The following is a 23,318-nucleotide window of genomic DNA, read 5'->3' on the forward strand; positions in this document are numbered from 1 at the left end:
ATTTTTACAGATTAGAAACTTTCATATCATGATTTGCCTCATTTCTCATTTTGAGGTTAAGTGCATCACTTATATTCTCTGTACTAGTTTTCTATGCTATAAAATGAGGAAAATAATATCAACTTCATCTTTTAACAGAATATTATATATTAAAGAGTTTGTGAAAGGCACTGATGATATATCATCCCACAAGAACAAATGATTAGTCATTATGATGCTGTAATTTTTATTACAAATGCAGTATGGGTAACTGTTGTGCTGACTTCAGTTTAGTTCAAATGTATATTCCTCCCAGGCATTGTAAGTAAGGGCTTTGTGCTGTTGTGTAAATACTTAATAGTTTACTTGCCTAGCATACGATCTCTAGTTTAGGAATTACAATGTGATTCTTCTTACTTTTTCATCACAGTTGCCTGAATACAAAGCACCCAATACTATGTTATGTTGATGATCCAAGAAAAAATTTGAAAGACTCAGAAGCATGGTTCCTGACTTACTGAGTTATTAAAATCAAACCCTTTCTTTATCATCAAGTGTTCCACATATATATGTGTTATAGCTGTCTATAAACCTATAAAATAGCCTATTAGCCTCTGCAATATGGAACAAGAGACAATCAGTAAGGCAACAGAACAACAGTAAGCCCACATGACATCAGCATGCTTAATAGATTTTAAATGAGAAGCTTTCTTACCTAGCATGCAAACACATTTGACATTCTGATCAGGGTTTTCAAACAAGATTTCGCCACACCTCTGAAACAGAAAGAAAGTCATCATTATTTTAAGATTTCCTATCAGGGTTCCCAAGGCAACATGTCCATGCAACCTGACATCACCATGACATTATTCTGCTCTTCATGTTTTCTTTAGTTGCCTGAGTCTAGGGACTTATGTCATGAGCAGAGACTTTCCTCGTAGTAAAATATTTGAGAGGTAAATTGGGGACAGACTGTTCCCGCATGCCTCATGCCCCTGCCTCAAGCTGACTCTGTGTGCTCCTATGAGGGGTCATGGCCAGAGACGCACCCAGTGTCCAAAAGTTTCTATTTCGATGGAAGATACACAGTCTATTAGATCTAGTAATCTGAGGTTAATCACTCTCAAAATTGGCTCTTTTTCAGTACTGAAATTATCGTAAGCTACCTACTCTGCAATCAAGCAGACATTTTCAAGTACAAACCTAGGTGGCCTACACTTAACTCTCTGAACATGGGAACTCTGAACTCTCTGCACAAATAAGGAAATGATGAAAAAGTGGCATTCATAATCCTTTTCCAGAAGCATTGACTCATGGAAATATCAACTTTCTTATCTACATCTCAGTTTTAACTTGCTTGTTAAAATTTTTGTACAGGGAAAACTCCAGAGATACAACCAGTTATTTAAGAATAGACCACATTTATGTATATGACTGACAAATTGTTAGTACCTGAATGCATAAATAAATCCTCCAAATCAATAAGAGAATAACAAATAATCCAATGGAAAAGTGGATAAAGGACATAAGCAATTCATGGAAGAGGAAATCTGAATGGTCATTAACAGAGAGGATATATTCAACCATACTAATAATCAGGAACCAGCAAATAAAAGATAAAATGAAGCCTACTTTGAGCCCATTGATTTGGCAAAACTTAGAAATCTGGCAAAAACAAGTTTATCAAAAATGTAAAGAAATGGATCTTCTCACACACTGTGGGTTGGAGTATAAAATGATGGAACCATTTTGGAGAAAAACTGGCAAAATCTTACTAGATTTCTACTTCTTACTTATTAGATTTCATTCTTACTAAGTTGAAATGTGCATACGCTATGACATAGCAAGTCATCTTCTAGACTGATAACTAGAGAAGCTTTACTGTTCAGCTACAAAACAGATAAATGTTATTCATACATTGGAGTGCTACATGGCAGTTAAAAGCAAAAATGGGAGGAACACTCCCAAACTCATTCTATGAGGCCACCATCACCCTGATACCAAAACCAGACAAAGATGTCACAAAAAAAGGAAACTACAGACCAATATCACTGATGAACATCGATGCAAAAATCCTCAACAAAAAACTAGCAAACAGAATCCAACAGCACATTAAAAGGATCATACACCATGATCAAGTGGGGTTATCCCAGGAATGCAAGCATTCTTCAATATACGCAAATCAATCAATGTGATATACCATATTAACAAATTGAAGGAGAAAAACCATATGATCATCTCAATAAATGCAGAGAAAGCTTTCAACAAAATTCAACACCCATTTATGATAAAAACCCTCCAGAAAGTAGGCATAGAGGGAACTTTCCTCAACATAATAAAGGCCATATATGACAAACCCACAGCAAACATGGTGAAAAACTGAAACCATTTCCACTAAGATGAGGAACAAGACAAGGTTGCCCACTCTCACCGCTATTATTCAACATAGTTTTGGAAGTTTTAGCCACAGCAATCAGAGAAGAAAAAGAAATAAAAGGAATTCAAATTGGAAAAGAAGTAAAGCTGTCACTGTTTGCAGATGACATGATACTATACATAGAGAATCCTAAAGATGCTACCAGAAAACTACTAGAGCTAATCAATGAATTGGGTAAAGTAGCAGGATACAAAATTAATGCACAGAAATCACTTGCATTCCTATACACTAATGCTGAAAACTCTGAAAGAGAAATTAAGGAAACACTCCCATTTACCATTGCAACAAAAAGAATAAAATACCTAGGAATAAACCTACCTAAGGAGACAAAAGACCTGTATGCAGAAAACTATAAGACACTGATGAAAGAAATTAAAGATGATACAAATAGATGGAGAGATATACCATGTTCTTGGATTGGAAGAATCAACATTGTGAAAATGACTATACTACTCAAAGCAATCTACAGACTCAATGCAATCCCTATCAAACTACCAATGGCATTTTTCACAAAACTAGAACAAAAAATTTCACAATTTGTATGGAAACACAAAAGACCCCGAAAGCCAAAGCAATCTTGAGAAAGAAAAATGGAGCTGGAGGAATCAGGCTCCCCGACTTCACACTATACTACAAAGCTACAGTAATCAAGACAGTATGGTACCGGCACAAAAACAGAAATACAGATCAATGGAACAGGATAGAAAGTCCAGAGATAAACCCACGCACATATGGTCACCTTATCTTTGATAAAGGAGGCAAGAATATACAACAGAGAAAAGACAGCCCCTTCAATAAGTGATGCTGGGAAAACTGGACAGGTACATGTAAAAGAATGAAATTAGAACACTCCCTAACACCATACACAAAAATAAACTCAAAATGGATTAAAGAGCAAATGTAAGGCCAGACACTATCAAACTCTTAATTAATTAATTAATTTATTTTAATTTTTTTGGCTGTGTTGGGTCTTCGTTTCTGTGTGAGGGCTTTCTCTAGTTGTGGCAAGTGGGGGCCACTCCTCATCGCGGTGCACGGGCCTCTCACCATCGCAGCCTCTCCCGTTGCGGAGCACAGGCTCCAGATGCGCAGGCTCAGTAATTGTGGCTCATGGGCCCAGCCGCTCTGCGGCATGTGGGATCTTCCCAGACCAGGGCTCGAACCCGTGTCCCCTGCATTGGCAGGCAGACTCTTAACCACTGCGCCACCAGGGAAGCCCCAGACACTATCAAACTCTTAGAGGAAAACATAGGCAGAACACTCTATGACATAAATCACAGCAAGATCCTTTTTGACCCACCTCCTAGAGAAATGGAAATAAAAACAAAAATAAACAAATGGGACCTAATGAAACCTAAAAGCTTTTGCACAGCAAAGGAAACCATAAACAAGACGAAAAGACAACCGTCAGAATGGGAGAAAATAGCTGCAAATGAAGCAACTGACAAAGGATTAATCTCCAAAATTTACAAGCAGCTCATACAGCTCAATATCAAAAAAACAAACAACCCAATCCAAAAATGGGCAGAAGACCTAAATAGACATTTCTCCACAGAAGATATACAGATTGCCAACAAACACATGAAAGAATGCTCAACATCATTAATCATTAGAGAAATGCAAATCAAAACTACAATGCGATATCATCTCACACTGGTCAGAAGGGCCATGATCAAAAAATCTACAAACAATAAATGCGGAAAGGGTGTGGAGAAAAGGGAACCCTCTTGCACTGTTGGTGGGAATGTAAATTGATACAGCCACTATGGAGAACAGTATGGAGGTTCCTTAAAAAACTAAAAATAGAACTACCATACGACCCAGCAATCCCACTACTTGGCATATACCCTGAGAAAACCATAATTCAGAAAGAGTCATGTACCACAATGTTCACTGCAGCTCTATTTACAATAGGCAGGACATGGAAGCAACCTAAGTGTCCATCAATAGATGAATGGATAAAGAAGATGTGGCACACATATACAATGGAATATTACTCAGCCATAAAAAGGAACGAAATTGAGTTATTTGTAGTGAGGTGGATGGACCTAGAGTCTATCATACAGAGTGAAGTAAGTCAGAAAGAGAAAAACAAATGCCGTATGCTAACACATGTATATGGAATATAAAAAAAAGAAAAAAAAAAGGTCATGAAGAACCTAGTGGCAAGACGGGAATAAAGACACAGACCTACTAGAGAATGGACTTGAGGACACGGGGAGGGGGAAGGGTAAGCTGGGACAAAGTGAGAGAGTGGTAGTGTATATATGGACATATATACACTACCAAATGTAAAATAAATAGCTAGTGGGAAGCAGTTGCATAGCACAGGGAGATCAGCTCGGTGCTTTGTGATCAGCTAGAACGGCGGGATAGGGAGGGAGACACAAGAGGGAAGAGATATGGGGATATATGTATATGTATAACTGATTCACTTCGTTATAAATCAGAAACTAACACACCATTGTAAAGCAATTATACTCCAATAAAAACGTTAAAAAAAAAAAAGTGAAAATGAATTAGGGCTACATATAGTGTAAAAACATGTTATATGTATAATATACACATATAAATATATAATATTCAAATTGTATAATATTTAAATCTTATAAAATATATAATGTTCAAATCATGTAAAATATATAATTTTCAAATCATACAAAACATATATAACATTTAGGGACTTCCCCTGTGGGGCAGCGTTTAAGAATCCGCCTGCCAATGCAGGGGACACGGGTTCAATCCCTGGTCCGGGAAGACCCCACATGCCGCGGAGCAACTAAGCCTGTGTGCCACAACTACTGAGTCTGTGCTCTAGAGCCCGGGAGCCACAACTACTGTGTCCGTACACCACCACTACTGAAACCCATGTGCCTAGAGCCCGTGCTCCGCAACAAGAAAAGCCACTGCAATGAGAAGCCCGTGCACAGCAACGAAGACCCAACGCAGACAAAAATAAAATAAATAAAATAAATTAATAAAAAAACCCAAACATATATAATGTTTATATCATGTAAAAGTATCATGCTAGGGAAAAACAACTGTCTCCATTTTTTAATTAAGTTGAAAATATCTAAAAATAGCACATGTTGTTTATGAACACATTAATTTACAGAAAAAGCATAAAAACAGGCAATGAATAAGGAACATCAAATTCAGGGTAGGGGGAAGATATACAGAGTAATGAAATGTTGGAGGGCATACAGGGGTTATCAACTTTTTCTATAATGATTTGTTCCTTAAATTATTCTCTGTTTTCTATGTTTGAAATATTTCATAATAGGAAAGAATTGTCCCCATTTGCAACATTGTGAGTATAAAAATGGCCTTTCATATTCTGCCTCTCTACACCCGTCTCCCATGGGCTTATGGATGTCATTTAGTACCAGGCTGGACCTGTTTTTACCATTCATTTCCTTGTCCTTAGAAAGACTGAGGACATCTACTTTGGTCCATTTTCCTCTTTCTTTCACTGTTCACAACTTGGTTAATTCCACTCCCGTCAATCTTTATTGTACCTACACTTAAAATATTATAAGACAAAGTAATTTCTGGGGAAAACAATTCCCAGATGAAAGAATTCATATTCTTCACACCTAATGATGCAACCTCCTGGCACACAGAGGCACAGGTTGAGAGGAGAAAGGATGGCCCAACTACATTCAAATCAACCCATTTTCTGGGATGACCTACACTGTGCACATAGATGGACAGCTGGTTCAGGACCATGAAAAGGAAGCAAGCTGCTGGCTTGCTGGACTCCCTTTGGCAGGTCAAGAGAATGGACTGTGGAGGAGGAAGGCTGGGTGCACCCGAAGGTTGCAAAAGTGCATTGAATACTGAACAGAAAGTACATATCATGAACTTTTTCCCTGGCTACTCTGCTGAACTAAATATCATGTGATATTTATCATGCTATTTAATCTCTTCAGACTTCATTTCTCTGTAAATAACATGGGGATGCTAATATATGCCACAAAGTCAGATCGGAGAGCAAATGTGAGGATTAATGATCCGTGGAGTCTGATCTGACTGTTGTTGTTTTGTTTGTGTATTGGCAGAGTTTAAACCCTTTCGAATTGCTAAGATCCATTTCCTGTATTACCTGCTTTTTAAAGTGGTATTTTTTTTATGACCTGAGTTAATAATTATTTTTAATTGAAAGATCAGATGTTTCTAAAGTGTTTTCAGCTTCTTGGTAAAACAAAGTGATAGGAAGCTCTATCAGTCCAAATTCTGGGTCCTACAGGGAAATAACTCTGGAGTGATTACTTGCCCTTTGTTAAGGATGAAAGCCCACGCATGTGCTAGGATGGAAGAGCTTTCCTTCTTTAATTGCAGGGGCTTGCAGTGGATGGTGGCTAACTTCCCACAGCTACCCAAGTACCCAAGTCCAAGGGCATCCATACACATACCCCCTCTAGATGCAGGTGGTGTGGGTGTGGGTGTTCCATGGGTGTCTTGCTCCCTTTCCTGGACGCTAACAAATCCAGGAGAAGTTTGTAAAATTCCCGTGAAACTTGCATTCCTTAAAAGCCATGGCCTGCCTGGGTTCAGTGACCATACAAGCTAATGACCAAGCAGCAACAGTGGGTGCGGTGGCCCTTCCAGTGATCACAAGACAGTCCTTTTCCTTGTCTTCACCTCCCTGGCTATCTGGGAAATGGCTGAGGCACCTCTAACTAATTCTGTAATTGCCTTGCTTTGTAAAGTTACCTGATGATGGTACCAGATTTTAAAGCAATGCCCAGAAGGGAATCTGATTGTTCTCAGTTCTCAGGACTTGAAAGAAACCAGATTTTTTCCAGTGCTTTTTCTCATTGATGCCAGTGTTTACAGGGCCTTTGCTGCCAGGTTCCTGCTTGCTGTGCAACCCAGGGTGATGACCCAGTTTAGGAGATTAATTGGGCTAAGCCACAGGCTTCAAGTCTCAGAAAACCACAGGATCTGCCGTGGGGGAAGGTCCCATGCCTTCTTGGGTTCTCAGGGCTGCAGCCCTCTTCTCTTGCTGCTCTTCCTGGTCATGCATGCTGGGACTCCCCAACCCAGCACCTTGCTGCTGGATGACCCTGACTTTGATCTGGTTCTGATTACCAGGCTTCTGCCTGATTCTCAGAATCCCATCTCTCCAAAGAATCTCCATCTTTGTTTTGTCTTCTATGCCTAAAATAATGAGACCACCTTGCCTTGCTTGTTTCCATCACTCCCAGCTAGCAACGCCCCTAAATAACGACATGGTTACTGAAATCCCCATCCAAGGGGCTGGAGCCCTGCTAGCGACACAGAGTCTCCTGGCACACACTCTCCTCCCATAGCACAAAGGCTATGCTACATATGAACTCAGGTGTGTAATGCCTATTTTCCTCATAGACCATGAAGAATCAAACCACTTTCACTGTTAGCATTTTTAACATGTCTCATTATTATAACCCTTGTGCCTTATATATACCAGACCCTTAATAAATATTTGTGAACTAGCTAAAATATCTTTAGCCCATACTGTGGGCTAAGCATTGTTCTCTGGGCTAAACTATGCATCTACCATCTTGTTCTCTGATCATACCCTTTTAAGAGAGTAGAAAATTGAGGCACAGAGAGTACTACTCACTATAGAATACACCCCGCGCCCCCCGCCCCCCCTCCCCACAACGAGTGAGAGAATGAAAGCTGACAGCTTACTTAACTCTTGACCAGATTCCCAATACTGGCTACTGCAGGCTTCGATATTGCCTTGGCCAAGTACACCAGGTCTATTTACACCCCCTTCTCTCACTCATTAGTCACTGCTGTTTGCACGAGTTGCCACCTATTAGAACATAGGCTTTGGATTAGACTGACCCAAGTTCAAATCCTGTTGCTTCATGCACGTACTTACTATACCGTCATGGGCAATTTATTTAGTTTTGCTAAACTTGCTCTCTCATCTGTAAAGTAAGGTAATATTATCTACATCATAGTATCATTGCAAGTTTAGTTTTTAATTATGAGCAGGAATGTACCAATTTAAATTACTGTAGATGAGATTATAATACAAAAATATGAATTAATAAATTGAACTCATTCATTATAATTTTATTTTAATACCCATATTATTATTTAAGATTAAAAATGAAGAAATACTTCTAATTTTAAAAGTCAGAATATTTCACAAGTTAGTTGCTAATTTTATTTACTAAGAATTTTCTATATTAAATCTAAAATTTACCTTTTAGTCAGGAAGAACAAGATGGATGTTATAAAATACTGCATCAATTCTAGTACATTAAAAATTTATATCAAAAATACTTAATTTTCATTAGTTTAATTATGTGTTCCAGCAAAATCTACAATAAAGTATATTTCTCTTAAGTAGACTGTATATTTTTCATTACTTTCATTATAAAATTAGTTGTGAAAAACTAAGTGTGATTCAAGAAAATCACATTTAAGTACTCATCAAACCTGTTTTCTTAAGGGAAAGTTATATCTGAATTGAAAATAATATTCAAATATTAATAATAGTACCAGATTATACTCTAAAGAAAAAAAATTAAAGACAGTGAAAAGTTTACACATTGTTCAATTAGCAGCACTCCTAACTTTCTTAAACCAGTTAATGTGTTTTTTTGCTTCACATAAGATTTCATACTCTTTTTTTTCTGAATATTTGTTAGCACTTGAATGTACAGGCATACCTCATTTTACTGTGCGTCACTTTATTGTGTTTTTTACAAATTGAAGGTTTGTGGCACCCCTGTGTCAGGCAAACTTATTGATGCCATTTCCCAACAGCATTTGCTCACTTTGTGTCTCTGTGTCACATTTTGGTAATTCTCACAATATTTCAAACCCTCCACTAGCAAAAAGATTACAACTCACTGAAGGCTCAGATGATGGTTAGCACTTTTTACAATAAAGTATTTTAAAATTAAGGTATGTACATTGTTTTTAAAGACACAATGCTGTTGCACACTTAATAAATGATAGTATAGTGTAAACCTAACTTTTATATGCACTGGGAAACCAAAAAATTCATGACTCGCTCTATGGCGATATTCACTTTATTGCAGTGGTCTGGAACTGAACCCCTGATATCTCTGAGATATGCCCATGTTGTTCTCTCAGCAGGCCTGCAGCAACTAGTCTTTCCAGCTCAGGTATCTTGATATTTTTGGGTGGGAGGAAACATTAGCAAACAAATAAAACCCAAGACAGAAATCTTTTTGGCTTGGAGGTTTTCTCCAGTATCAGCTGAGGCAATAACTGTTTTCCACAAGCAGGTAATGTTAAATGTTATCAGCAAATAATTAATAGGCTGTGATTCTTTGATTATTTCCTTCCCACCCTTATAGCTTTTTTTTTTTTTTTTTTTTTTAAGCAGAAAGGAAATTAGTAAAGGGAATTAGGTGTTTATAAAATCATTGGACGAGCAGGCTATAGGCTGGGCCTCCAGGAATGACTCAGACAAAAATGCAGAATTGATTCGTGAGGGGAGCTGATGGTGGGCCACAACTGGGGAAGTGGACAAACAGAAGGCACCGCTGGAATTGTCGGTCCAAGGTCACATCACCATGGCAGTGACCCAGGGATTAGACAACTCTGGGCGCAATTGCCTCTTGACACCCATGGAGCTAGTGACTGAATGTTGGATGCTACTGCAGATTTCGGAAAAACCCAACATCTCCATGACTGTACTTGGAGCATTCAACCAAACAGAGCAAAAAGAGCCTCTGACGTATGATTAGACCTATTTTAAGAAAAAAAATAAAAAGAAAACTGAGTTTCCTGATCTGAAGAAGTGCTAATCATGGTCACTGGTGGAAAGGGAAGCCTATCTCATCTGCTCCCAGAAGCAACTGAGACAACCTGGAAGAGGCATGTCTTCAGCACAAGTTACCTTCATTCTACCCTCACCCCATCTTTAAGTACTTGGATTCTGCAAGTTTGCCATTCAATATAAGAATTTCTCTAGTGAGGTTTTTAGTAAATAAGGCAAATGCCTGTAGGCTGATGCATCTGTTTTCTTGGATCATCCCTTACGTGTCTAGCACAATGACTAATGCATAATGGCACTCCCAATGTTAATTAAATAAATGAATAAATAAATTTTTACTGCAATTCTGTGGGATATACTTGAGATTTGGGATTATCTGGGGTAGCATGAGAGGACATTTTTTCTGGTTATTTATGTATACACACCAGTAAGTGCTGCCATTAGATGCAGCCATGTGATGTGGAGCTGCAAAGGGGTGATGAAGGGGAAACTTGACATTGAGAAGACATCTCAAAACATCTGGGTCACTTCCCATCTCACATTTTCCCCAACAAAGAACGGAATGGTACTAATTAAAGACAGACTCCTGGAAGATCAGCCTGGAGAGAACATGGCTTAGGTCTGCAGATCATAAAAAGATAGGTTCTGTTAAGGGACTGCACTCCCTAAAGTCCAACAGGGCCTGGAAGCTTGGGACTCTATTACTATCTATCAAATGAATGAATGAATGACTGAATATTCAAAAAGACACCATTATCAAGTGCCTACTCCATGTAGGCATTATATTGTGAGGATGGCCAAAAAAAAAAAAAAACAATCAAATGAGATTTAGGCTAGATCCTGTCCTCAGGAAGTTTAGAGCCTGGTCTGAAGTCAGAACATGAAAGGCTATGGGCATCCTCAATGGTGCGCACCCAACACTGCCTGGGGCTACCAGAAGGCTTCTAAAAAGAGATGACAACAGGAAGAAGTTGGCTGGCAAAAGAGAGGGCTCCTCCTGGCAGAGAGAGCTGGCTGTGCAAAGTCCAGAAACCCTGTTAGAATCCTTCGGTAGCCTCCCAGGATGGGAGCAAAACTGTGATGGGTCAGGGCGAAGGGCTTAATCAAAGTGGCCGTCACTGGTAGATGGGAGGAAAGTAGAGGATAACAGTGATTCTAAAATATATATACAAATACATATATATTTCTTGGCTGGGATAGTGAGGCTGGGTTTGCTTTTGAAGAGCCAAGATGCTCAATGAATTCTTTTAGCAAGGTGACAAATAATTACAATACTGTGGTACCAGATATCACTCACCAACAGTATTGGCTGCAATCTTTTTGTCCATTTCTACCTCAAAAAAGGTACCAAGCCTGAGGTATTTTTTAATTCCTTTTTCTTGGATCATATGCCTACGGCCAAAAGAACAACCCCTAACCACCCAGATGAAACCTCACGAGAGGCCAACTTCTGCTACTGATGGAGCCGTTAGCACCTAGTGTTGATCCCCAGCTTCCAGAGGTGCATCTTCAGAGGCTCCAACTTCACAGTGGCCGAGTCCCTTCTACCCTGTGGGTGGCATAGCCAGGCCTTGATCTCTAAAGACTGTGCAGCCCTTGGCACTCTGGTGCCAGAGGACGGCGGATTTGGACCTGGGGATGATTTCAGCTCAAGCTCATGTTTTCCTTTCTAAGTTTTTCCAGTGAAAGAGCAGATTTCCACCCCATTGCAGGCTGTTAAAACGTCAGACTAACAAGTTTTCAACAATCTGTCAGTGCAGATCTCCAGCAACGACCTGGCACTGTCTTTGAATCGGGGCCTCATCGTCCAACCCAACCTCAGCCAGTCAAAATAAGAGACACACCAGCAGAAGAAAAAAAAGATAATCACCTCGAGCTGAGCAGAAATTCTTCACAAAGCCATTGTTGCCAACAGTCAATAGCAAATCTGTGGGCTGCCTAACCTGAGGTGACCCATCAGGAAGGGCCATCCCTCATAAACCTCTAATTAGCTACGGTTAGGAGTGACTTGAAAGATATTAATGCTATTGCTATTGGAAAATGAGCCTACCAGCTTTTAACAGCTTTGTTTTCTTCTTCAGTCAAATGTTAGCTCAATGCGTATGCTTTCTATTAGAGAAGTGCCAGCAGCAGCAATCTCCAGAGAGTCTCTCAGCATTTTATTACACACCCCTATTTTTAAATGTTTAAAAACTACTTATTATGAACCAAAACTTGGAAAACCCAATTTCAGCCCAAGAGTAAATTTTTTTTTTTTTACGTTATTAAACTGACATCCAGAATACAGAACTGTGTTTCCTGTCATTTCAGCCCTGGACAGTAGAGGGCACCAGGAAGGCTGTATCTCTAACATGCAGTTGGACCCCCTCAAGGGAGATCCCGGGATTAGATAGCTCACAGGTTCAGCATCACTGTGTTAGGTTATTTTACGCCCTTCGGTTCCTGCAGACTTTCTCCTCGTACCACTTTTAGTCTTGAATTCCACTGCACACATCAAAATGCACATTGAAAACCACATTTTTCATCACGCAAAACAGTGGCAATAGCCTCTGGGTAAGCCCAATTTTAGCAGCATCTGTACCTGTGAGGGCTGATGGCATGTGGAATATCACTGGGGTATCTCTCTAACGCACCCAGTTATAGGAACTGAGTGGGGATCTTGGTCCAAGGCACTTTGGGTTTCTGGTATGAACTCTGAGAATTCTCCTCCATCAGACACAAATAACTATGCCACAAATCTTGATAAACAGAGCAAAAATTGTGTCGGAATTTTGCAATATAATTTCATCTTTCATCCTCTCAGAGCCCCAAGTGTTGATAACAAGCTACAGCTAGTTTTCAGTGAGAAAGATAGACACTTCTGTGAAAGCAAACAACTAAAGCCATAACAATTTCACTCTACATAGGGACTTTTGAAAGGTGAAGTCCATAGACACTTTGTGTTAGAGCAAACAGAAAGCAGTACAGAGAGAGGACAGATTGGTACATATAGTGGAAAGCACTTAGAATATCTGGATTCAAATCCCAACCCTATCCCTCACTAGCTGTGTGATCTTAGGCATGTCTTATCTTTTTGAACCTCCTTGTAGAAAAGAGAGAGTAACATTGCTCACCCTTCTACTGAAATAATGTAATATGTGCGAAAGCATCTTGTGTACTCTGAAACCCATCATGGGGCCTGGTGTGTTCAGTGTTTTGTGGAATTTCTTCCACAAAACAGGTGGAAGTAGGAGAGGGCCATTTGGTGGTACTGTGTACAAGAGAGAGAACATGGGATTTTATGAGGGGAAAATGTTTGCTCCTACCATAATGGAGAGCACTGGTCCTTCAGAGGGTAACCTGCAAAACCAGAGGTCTAGAGAACAGAGGTCCACAGGGCAGGATAGAAGCAGTAAGCTTGGGTTGGGTAAGAGCAGCAGCCTTTGAGAAAGTATTTGAGAAAAAGAGAGGAAGCAAAGTCTAGTGTGAGGTGCAGATCTGAAAGAATGCAGGAAAAGCAAGAGGGCCTGTGTGAGGATTTGCACATTGGACAGGGCAACTCCAGTACCATAAACAAACACTGTTATCTGGGAGGGATCTGGGAGACCACTGTGGCCAACTAAGTCACTTCATAGATGCAGCAAACAAACAAGTCCCTGTGGGGTCAGGTGACTTTCCACTCCAAGGTCTTATGATGATCAGAGTATGGGCTCTTGAGTTCAAATCAAGACTTCAGTATTTACTAGATGCATCACGTTGGGCAAGTTACTCAGTAATTCTTTGCCTCAATTTCCTCATATGTAAGATGGAGATAACACTACTGCCTACATCCTGGGTTCATCACGAGGATCAAATGAGGATTAATATAAACACCTAGAATAGTGTCTGGTAGAAATAAGTACCCAATAAATTATTATTTTTAAGAGTATACAATTATTTAGAAGCAGAGAAGCCATGAAAACCATAGCTTTCGCAACTGCCATTCAGTGATGTTCCATGTTACCTCCTTATTTTGGACATTGAGCCACTGCCCTGGGCTCAGGCCCTCTGAAGCATGCATAAAGGGACAGAAGCCAGCAGTATCTGTTAGACGGGAGTGCCCAACAAATATTTATTTAATGAATGAACGGGAAATCAGAGGGCAAAGAGCAGACTGAAAACTGGACCAATCCTTACTAGACAACTATCTCCAGTTCCTGCAAGGGAAGTGTTTGAAGGTCTAAAGTCAGGTCTCATTTTTTTTTTACTGAATATTTCATTCAAAATATCCATTCAGCAAAACTTCATTGGGGGCTTTCCAATTCAGTAAAGATGCTGACATATCTGTAATTAGCTGCTTATGCTGAACTTATTTATTAAGTTCAGTAGAACCTATCTCTATTCTGATTACATTATTTTCAAATAATTCTTGTGTGTGTCTGAAGTCCTAATTAAGGAAGAGTAAGCAGACTTTTTGTGTAGTAGAGCTGTTGACTGTAGGAGGTTCCTATAGACCATTTGGTTACTGGACTAATGCCCAGGGACTATCTAGCCCTGCCCGATGCACCCTTATCCTTGGCATCAAGGAAGAAGGGAGAACCCAAATAAGTTTGGGAAAGTGGAGATTTCTCATAGGTGATCAGGTACACTGGCTACATCCTGATGGGTGTGGAAGAGCTTCTGAATAGCGTATTCCGATTGGATAGGGGAGAGAGGAACTTGTTATTAATCAAGTCCTCAGTGGGCGAGGGGAGGTGTTGAAGATCATGAGATAAGCTGGAAGGGTGTCTCTTCCAGGTACCATAAACTGTAGGTGCAAAAGCCTAAAGGCGATTGAAGAATTGAAGGAAGCTAAGAATGGCTAGAAGGAGATGTTCAGAGAATCAGGAGAACTGGGGAGTGGAGAGACAGGAGGCGGGGGAAGTTGGCAGGGACTTCATCATGCACGGCCCTGTGGGACTCCATTTAGTGATTGGACAGCAGCCTGGATTCTGCATACCCTGGATCTGAAAGAAGTCACTGCAGGTCATGAGCCATCTGTTCAAGGCAGTAGAGAAATCCCAACAGTGTTTAGAAAGCTTTTGTAACAGGAATGCACGTTTGCTGACCAGCGTTGCTCTTCACGACGCTTGGCAGTACCCTTCGGTGGCAAGAGAGTTCTGCTACGCGAGTGAAGCACCATCTTATAATTGAGTGTTTAATGACATTATCCCTATTATCCCTAATACTTCTGGCACTCAACGAAGGCAGGGAATTCCACAGAACTGCTCACCCATTCTCACTCTGCAGTATTACCTCACACAGGGTGTTTGCAATCAGATAGATTTCTCTAGATTTAGTGTATTCCATATGACCCTTACGAAGGGCAGATCATGGAAATGAGACTGTGACTTGCTATATTTCCGAGTCTGGCAAGAATATATTATGGAGACCAGGGCCTTTCAACTCATGAGTATGGTGAGGGCTGGGAAGGCACGGAAAGGGGTGATTAGCAGTCAAGACCCTGGATGCCAGGAGGTAGAGGAACTAGGCGCCTGCAGCGAAAGTCCTTCCCTAGCACTTGAAAAGAAATCTCCTCAGAAACGACTGGGAAAGCATGCTGTACTTCAAGAAAATCGTTCCTTTATTTGACTGTCACCTTCAGAGTGAAACTGAACCAGAACAGGACTCCACGTTCCTGCCCTTCAGGCCGACGCAACGTGCAGCAATGCCCCACTCTGTCCTCCCGCTGCCCCTGGAAGGCTGACGCTGAGCGCCTGGAACAACAGCCTTTTTGTCTGACCTGTGTGCTGCCAACAATATGTACTCACAATGGCTCAACTCCAGCCATCTGGTCGAAGGGTCCAAGCTTTAGACATTGTTTTTCTTGATTTACACTGCAATTTCCAAGCTACTTTATATGACCCTATAGACAGCAAAACCTTAATAGATAATATCAACAGTATCTCCAAATCCTCGCACAGACGTCACGATTCAGAGATTCATGGGACCTCATCCAGCCTGTAACTGAATGAATATTTACTCAGGACAAAGGAGTACTTATAATGTGCTCCCTGCAGCTCAGGGCAGTAATGCTCCTGTACATAAACCAACAATTAAATGTAATCCTATACACTTATAGTTTTAAAAGAAATTCAAACCAGTCCTTGGAATTAAATAACCCCAGTGCTAGAGAAAATGACTTCCAGAACATCAAGCCTAACATGCAAACACAGGGCCTCTGAGCCACAAAGGAACAAACACTTTTCCACAGGGATAAGGGCCTGCTGTATAACTACTTGTAAGGTCAAAGATCCAGATGTTCCCGTAGACAATCAAAAAACTATTATTGGTCAAACTGTATTGACCATCTCCATATGGACAGCTCTGAGACATGGATCTGGCCTCAGAAAGGAGATTTCTATAAATTCTACTGGCAATCAATGGCAACCCCAGGCTAGAGCTGGAAAATCCAATATCTTGGAGAAATAACTGACAGGTTTTACAAGCTGCAAGTGAAAATGAAAATCCATGAAAATAAATGTTTATTTTGCTAACAGTTATATTCTGCTTAGGTATCGCTTACTCATTCTCACAACCTACTTTGAAAAGAGCAATATTAAATAGTCACCTCCTCTTGGGTCTCTCTCACTTCATGAAGGTCAAGACTTTTGGTCTAGATCACTGCTGTCCCCCAGCTAGATCAAGGTCTGTTACATCCTAGGCTCTCAATAAATATTGCTTGAAAAAAGAATGAACAAATGAGTTGGGACACAAATATACCCAATCCCTTCATTACTACATGGCAGTCAAGTTAAAAATCTGTGAGATGCTGTAAATTTAAATTGAAAGACAAGAACAAAGGAATAAAGTTATACTTAAAATTTAAATAAGCTCATTTGCAAGTTTTGATGCCATTACTCCATTAAGAAGTTGGCATCTGGGGTTGTGCAGTGAATCTATATCCTATGAATTCGTCTAAGCGGAGTCCAACCTGAAGGCAAAGATTTCTCCAGGTATTATAGCTTTGAAAGATAATTTTCCCTGGGGAAAGCAAGAATCATAAGTACTTCTTTTTTCTAACCAGCAGCCCTTTCCACTGACAAATATTACTAAAATTAAACAATGAAACAAAATTTCTCTTCAATCTCCTTGTCAGAGTCCATGTCAGGAAAATAGAGGTAATACCTATATTCTACCTCCTTAGTATATGCTGAAGGGTTAAACCAGCAAAATGCTTCCAATGTCTGAGAAGAAGAATTGTATAAAAGTCACTTGGGGATTACGTGGACGGGCTGTATTGTTGATAGTTTATGGTTCTCATTTTAATCACTTTATTGCCTCAAGATCCTCTGCAGCCTTCTTACAAGTAGAGATGATCACTGATTTAACATTTAATTCTTAATGGTGTCAGTGAACTCGAGGAATCCTGAAGATCATGCTTTGCTGGCTTCCCAGCAAATCTCCCTGTGAAACTGACATTGCAGTATGACATATATTCATCAAATAATAATGCTCATTAATTAACTAATGCTCGGCAAACTAGTAGGTTTCGGCTTATACTGAATCTTTTTAACCTAATGACATAAAAACTGTTTTCTCTATGTATTTTTAGCAAAGCAAGAGAGAACTTGAAACAATAATAGCAAATAACCTTAGAAATAAAGTAATGCTTATAGACCCATTGTATTAATTTAGCAACCTTGAATTTCAAAAGGGTAGGCTATTTAATGATAGAAGCTGTGTCTTAGCTTTGAATTCTGGTATCCAGCAGAATGTCTGGCATAAAGCTAGTGTCCAATAAATGCTCTTTAATGCACGGCAGGATGCAGAAAATAACACAAACCAAGGAATGTGATCATCACTTACATTCTACTAAACTCAGACATGTCAACACAAGCATTTCTGGATATCACTGTTAGGTATGAAACATGTGTGTGTGTGTGTGTGTGTGTGTGTGTGTGTGTGTGCATATACACATAGGTATATACCCATATACACACATACTATATATATCATATTCATACACATACATGATGTATATCACATAACTCTGCTTTCTAGTTTTGTAGTTTAGCGGTTAAGAGTCCAGGTTCTTGTCTGGAGTCTCATGACAGTGAGTTTGAACCCTAGCTTCACCATTTCCTAGCACTCTGACCTTGGAAATTGGCTTACTCTTTCTCTCTAAGCCTGTTTCCTTACCTAAAAAATGAGACAATACAGAATTGTTAGGAGATTAAATGAGATAACACACATAATATTCTTAGTGCAGTGCCCGGTACACAGGAAGTGGACAACATATGCCATCTATGACTATTATACCCTTACCCACTGGCCTTCATCAGGTCAAATAAACAAAGAAGGAAAAGGCTTCCTTTTCACTCTGGATATTGTGAAATTCACCTTGCCCTCCAATCAAAGTGAATATTTGCTGTTTCCTGAGTTTGTCTGGCAAGTTCATGTCTGCAAATCTTTGAGGAAGTGTAAAGAAGTGGCAACAGAGAGCTTGGGCTTTGGAGTCCAGCGGCTGGTGGGTGATGTCTACCAGCCATGTGACCTCAAGAAACTCTCTGAACTTGCTTCATTCTCTCTAAGTTAATGTGATAAAATCTACCTCACAGGGTTGTCCTGAGCATTAGACGTTAACAGTAAAATTCTTGGATCCACAGTATTATGATATATATGTACGCATCTATGTAGTTATCTATCTCTGCTCTAGTTTTTTAACTTCAGTATCTATCTTTCCTTCTCCATATGTTCAAATTATCCCTATTTTTCATGGTCCAAATAAAATGGTGATCCTTTATGAAGCTCTCTTGATTTTTTTGGAGCCTAAATTAACCTTTTTCTCTTCTGAATTTCCTGTAATTCTTGTAGCCACCTTCCACTTTTTTTTTTTATTGGAGTAAAATTGCTTTACAGTGTTGTGTTAGTTTCTGCTGTACAATGAAGTGAATCAGCTATATGTATACATATATCCCCTCCCTCTTGGACTTCCCTCCCACCCCCCGCACATCCCACCTATCTAGGTCATCACAGGGCGCCACCTTCCACTTTCTACTTGACATTTTCGTTACTTTGTCTATTAGGCCATCTGGATTAAGGCCTAAATCCAGATCTACTTTATTTACTTATTCCATTTATTTCCCATTCAGCCTCTAGAATAGTGTATATATCTCTCTCTCTCCATGCGTGTGCACGCACGTGTGTGTGTGTTTATGTATATGGTAATGAAAAATATTTAACAAGCATCTGTTTTTAAAATCTTGTTACTACTCTGCCTTAGTCTACAAAGATGTTGAGGTAGATATTTGTTTCTCTTTGTGCGCATATGTGCATGTTTATATACCGATCATCACCCCCATACACACACCTACACGCATATATATTTCAAAGGTCTTAAAGTCTGGAATTAAAACCTCAAAATGTTCCAAGAAAGAATATGTAGTACACAGTGTTAAACTCATTGTGGAATTCTGTTCTTCATGTTGAAATCTCCTATTTATTTTGAAGTGATTAAGAGAGGACACATTCTCTTGTAACACTTCCTGTAATATATTTTGTTATTATTCCAGGAAAAATTTTGATCACTGTTACTCACTTATTACAAATGAAAATACTAAACTTTTGGAATCAAGGAAGTAATAGTCAGTTGCTTTCTTGGCCTGCCACCGTTCATACCTTTCACTTTTACCGCTGCCAACATTCTTTCAGAGTCCTTTGTTCCCGAAACATTTCTCCATCTAAACCCCAAGAGTAATTCTTTTTATTTTCAAAATGAACAATCTTGATGTTGGATAACACTCTTAATGTCATCTCTACAAATAGGTCATCAGTACTTCATATGCTATTATCTACATCAGATAAAGAATATTCTTTTAAAGAGAGAACTTAGTTGAAATTGATGAACAAAGGAATAAAATTATGAAATTTGGTTAAAAATAAAGTTCAAAAATCAAGATCTGATTTTGAGTATTTTAAAGTTAACTACTCATTGGGTATATATGTTAGTTTCATGAAATAATTACTAGTCTTTATTTTATTTTCAAATTTTAGAACTTTATGTGGCTTCTACTCCCTAAAAAGGAAAATTAACATCTTTTCTGAACTTTAATGTGCAAAATCTTTAAGGTAAGGCAACTTTTAAGGAAGACAAAATATCAGCCAACCTATTAACAACTGATGTTTCAAATAAGTGGTTAGGTGAGTTGGCAAGAATGATTTCTCATAAGGAAACTATTTTGATGGTCAGAATAATAAAGCCAAAGAGTTCTGGCAAATTATACTTTTAAAAAATGAAATATAACAGACTTTCAATTGCCCATATAACTCCAAGTAGCCCAGAAATCTTATGGTGAATAATAAAGTAAATGTATATTAAAATTTTTGTCATGAATACATCACTAAAATATTTGGAATCTGGGAAATAATTTTATAACATTTTTGATTTCTCCCTTATTTGCTAGCTCATTTGCACAAGCCAGAGTCCTAGGTGTCTTCCTTGATTTCTTCCTTCTCCTGCTGCTTCCCACTCTATCTCCTTCAGCCTCAAAACAATTTAATGAATTTTCAAGTGCTTTTGTTTCTACTTCTCAAATCCATCTACTTTTCCCTATCCCACCTCCAGCACTTCAGTTCCCATAGCACTCTCATCCTGTGCTTAGATTTCTGCACAGCTGCCTCATAAATCTTTTCTTAGTGTCACCTCCCTCCATTCTAATTGTCACATAACTGCTAGAATGGTCTATGAGTCTGACTCCATCACTTCTCTACTTAAAAGTCTTCCATGGCTACTTTTCCTATCGTCATAACCTAGAATTCTGAGTCTGGCACACAAGGCCCTTCATCCACAGGCTCTTGCTCCCCAATTGTACACTTGCTCTAGTCTTACTAAGCTACTTTTCCAAAGCCTTACTGTTTCGCCTCACCTGCACCTTCACCAAGGTGAAGCTCCTCCTTATCTATGTTTCAGGTTACAGCTTTGACATCACCTGCTCCTCCTACAGGCCTTCTTCAACCTCAAGGTTCTACCGAGTGCCTCTTCCTAATGTCCTGGTAGCACCCAGGATAGACATCTATGGACCCATTAATCACATTGATGTCATTTCCTAGAGCAAAAGTCAGGTCAGACTCCTAGCTTTTTTCCAGTTACTTTCTTGGTGCCTTATGCAGTGCCTCCTACTTAAATGTTTGCTGAATGAAAGAAGGAAGGAAGGAAGCAGGGGTAGAAGGACATATGATGCTAATAGAACAAAAGGGAACACAAACAAAAGTCTACCTAGTGATCCAAGAGTATGTCCAAAGTATGAGAAAATTTGGATTCAAAACAACAGCCAAATAAACAATAAAAACCCTTGACACTTTTTTAATACCAGAGTTTCTGTCTTGCTGAAGAACAAAGACTTTTGGGACTGAGGATAACATAGGCTAGGTGCATCACATACTTATTATTTGTTAACAGCACCCAAAAATATCACTAAAAAAGAGCAGAATCCAGTGTAGGGGGACTGGTTTTAGTTTTGGACCTCTGCTTATTGTGTAAATACAGAGACATAACTTGCATGATATGTTGGCATTTTAAAGTTTAGATTTATTAAAGAGAAACCGTCACGATCAGAAATTTCAAGACTAAATACCTTCTTTCTCCATATCAGCACACACTAATATATTTTGGGACCAATCTTATATATGACTAAACATAGAGCTAAAAAATTATACAAGCAGTTACAAATTTTTATGAGAGGCAAATATCTAATCATTTGCAAGTTTTAAAATACATATAATTATCATGTTAATTTTATGGTCTTGCCACTTTTAGTTTTTGAACTAGACTCTGTTTTTTTGCTTACTCTCAACCCAAAAGAGATAAGGAAATTTTATTTGTTTTTGAAAAATAAATTCAATTAAGAAAAAGACACACTTTCTATTTGAGGCAGCTTCATTTAAAATGGTTAAAATTTAAAACACAAGTTCAATTTTAAGCAGCGACAGTGGCCTTTTTAGGTGACCAATACCAATATATCATTGCATGTGAATAAATTTCACCTGTCCACAAGATCCAGCTTAAAAACCACCTTCCTGGTCTGTCACCCCACCCCTCATGTCACACTGCTGTATTAGCCATATGTGATTTCTCTCTTCTCCAGATCTTCATGCCAACTTTCATCTTTCTCTAATCTGCATTGTCTGCATTATAAGCAACATCTTTATGCTAGGACTCATTACTCTTATTTAGATTTTAAGCTCATTAAAGGGTGGAAATACTTCTTCTCTTTGGATCCACAACATGACCTAGATAACACAATTAATTGTTGAATTAAATCTCTGACAAATAAAAATAACAAACATTTATTTGTTTTTGCTATTGTGTTTTTCATTTCATTACTAATAACACTGGTAAAGTTCCAAGGCTTCTAGTAGCATGAAAACTCGGCAGTTACGCTTATCTCTTGAGAATCCCTTTCTATGTAATCTCTTTTTTTCCCTCGCTTCCCAGAATGATTCCTAGATCCTACTGATATAATATTCTCCATATATATATATGTATATATATATGACTTATTCATAACCACTTCTGTGCATTCATCCAAGATGAACTCTTACCTCATCTAACCTCAATAATGTGGGACCATGGCACAGTTCACTGGCTCACATACCTTCCTCCAAGAAGGCTCTTATAATTAATCTCTCTTAATTTGGATCAGTTTTCCAAATCGCCTACTTCAAAATATATTTTATTTAATATACTTTTTGTATTTAAAGAAAATATTCTGCGTTTTTCTTTAAAAATGTGATATGTAAGATGTGTTGATTCTCAAACTCTATTTGGCATAAAAGTTATCTGATGTGTTGCTAAAATGGGTGCTCCTGGGCTGTACCATGAGAGAGAAAAAGAAGAGGACCCAGGAATTTAAACATCTAAGAAGCACTCCTGGTGATGCTGATGATAGTATCCTTTGATGTTACCTTGGGAGATGCTGGCAAAGCAGAACACATTTCTAAGAGTGAGGAGATCTGGATTCTAGAGCCAGCTCTGATCCTGGGCAAATTCCATGGCTTTTGTGAGCCTTAGCTTCCTCATTGGGAAAACAGGAGAGTTAGGCTAGATGTTTCTCAACTCCCTCTGATCCTAATTCTTTTTTCTTTTGTGATTTTCTTCCAAACATAGTCTACTAATAAGCAAGGAGCAGACCTTCAAACTGCCCCCAAGTC

The 23,318-nt window shown here is 39.0% G+C and overlaps 1 protein-coding gene across 2 annotated transcripts in view; it reads right to left on the bottom strand.

Moving 5' to 3' along the window:
- PDE7B (phosphodiesterase 7B) overlaps positions 1–23,318 on the bottom strand; it is a 346,643-nt gene that overhangs the window by 220,042 nt on the left and 103,283 nt on the right. Inside the window, exon 2 of one of the 2 annotated variants that reach the window (XM_036872058.1) lies at positions 695–755. In XM_036872058.1, coding sequence (XP_036727953.1) covers positions 695–755 — 61 coding nt within the window. Of the gene's footprint in view, positions 1–694; positions 777–23,318 lie in introns of those variants that run through there. The other variant, XM_036872057.1, reaches the window with a different exon arrangement.

The sequence above is a fragment of the Balaenoptera musculus genome, chromosome 12 (genome assembly GCF_009873245.2).
Source record: "Balaenoptera musculus isolate JJ_BM4_2016_0621 chromosome 12, mBalMus1.pri.v3, whole genome shotgun sequence".
Classification (NCBI taxonomy): domain Eukaryota; kingdom Metazoa; phylum Chordata; class Mammalia; order Artiodactyla; family Balaenopteridae; genus Balaenoptera; species Balaenoptera musculus.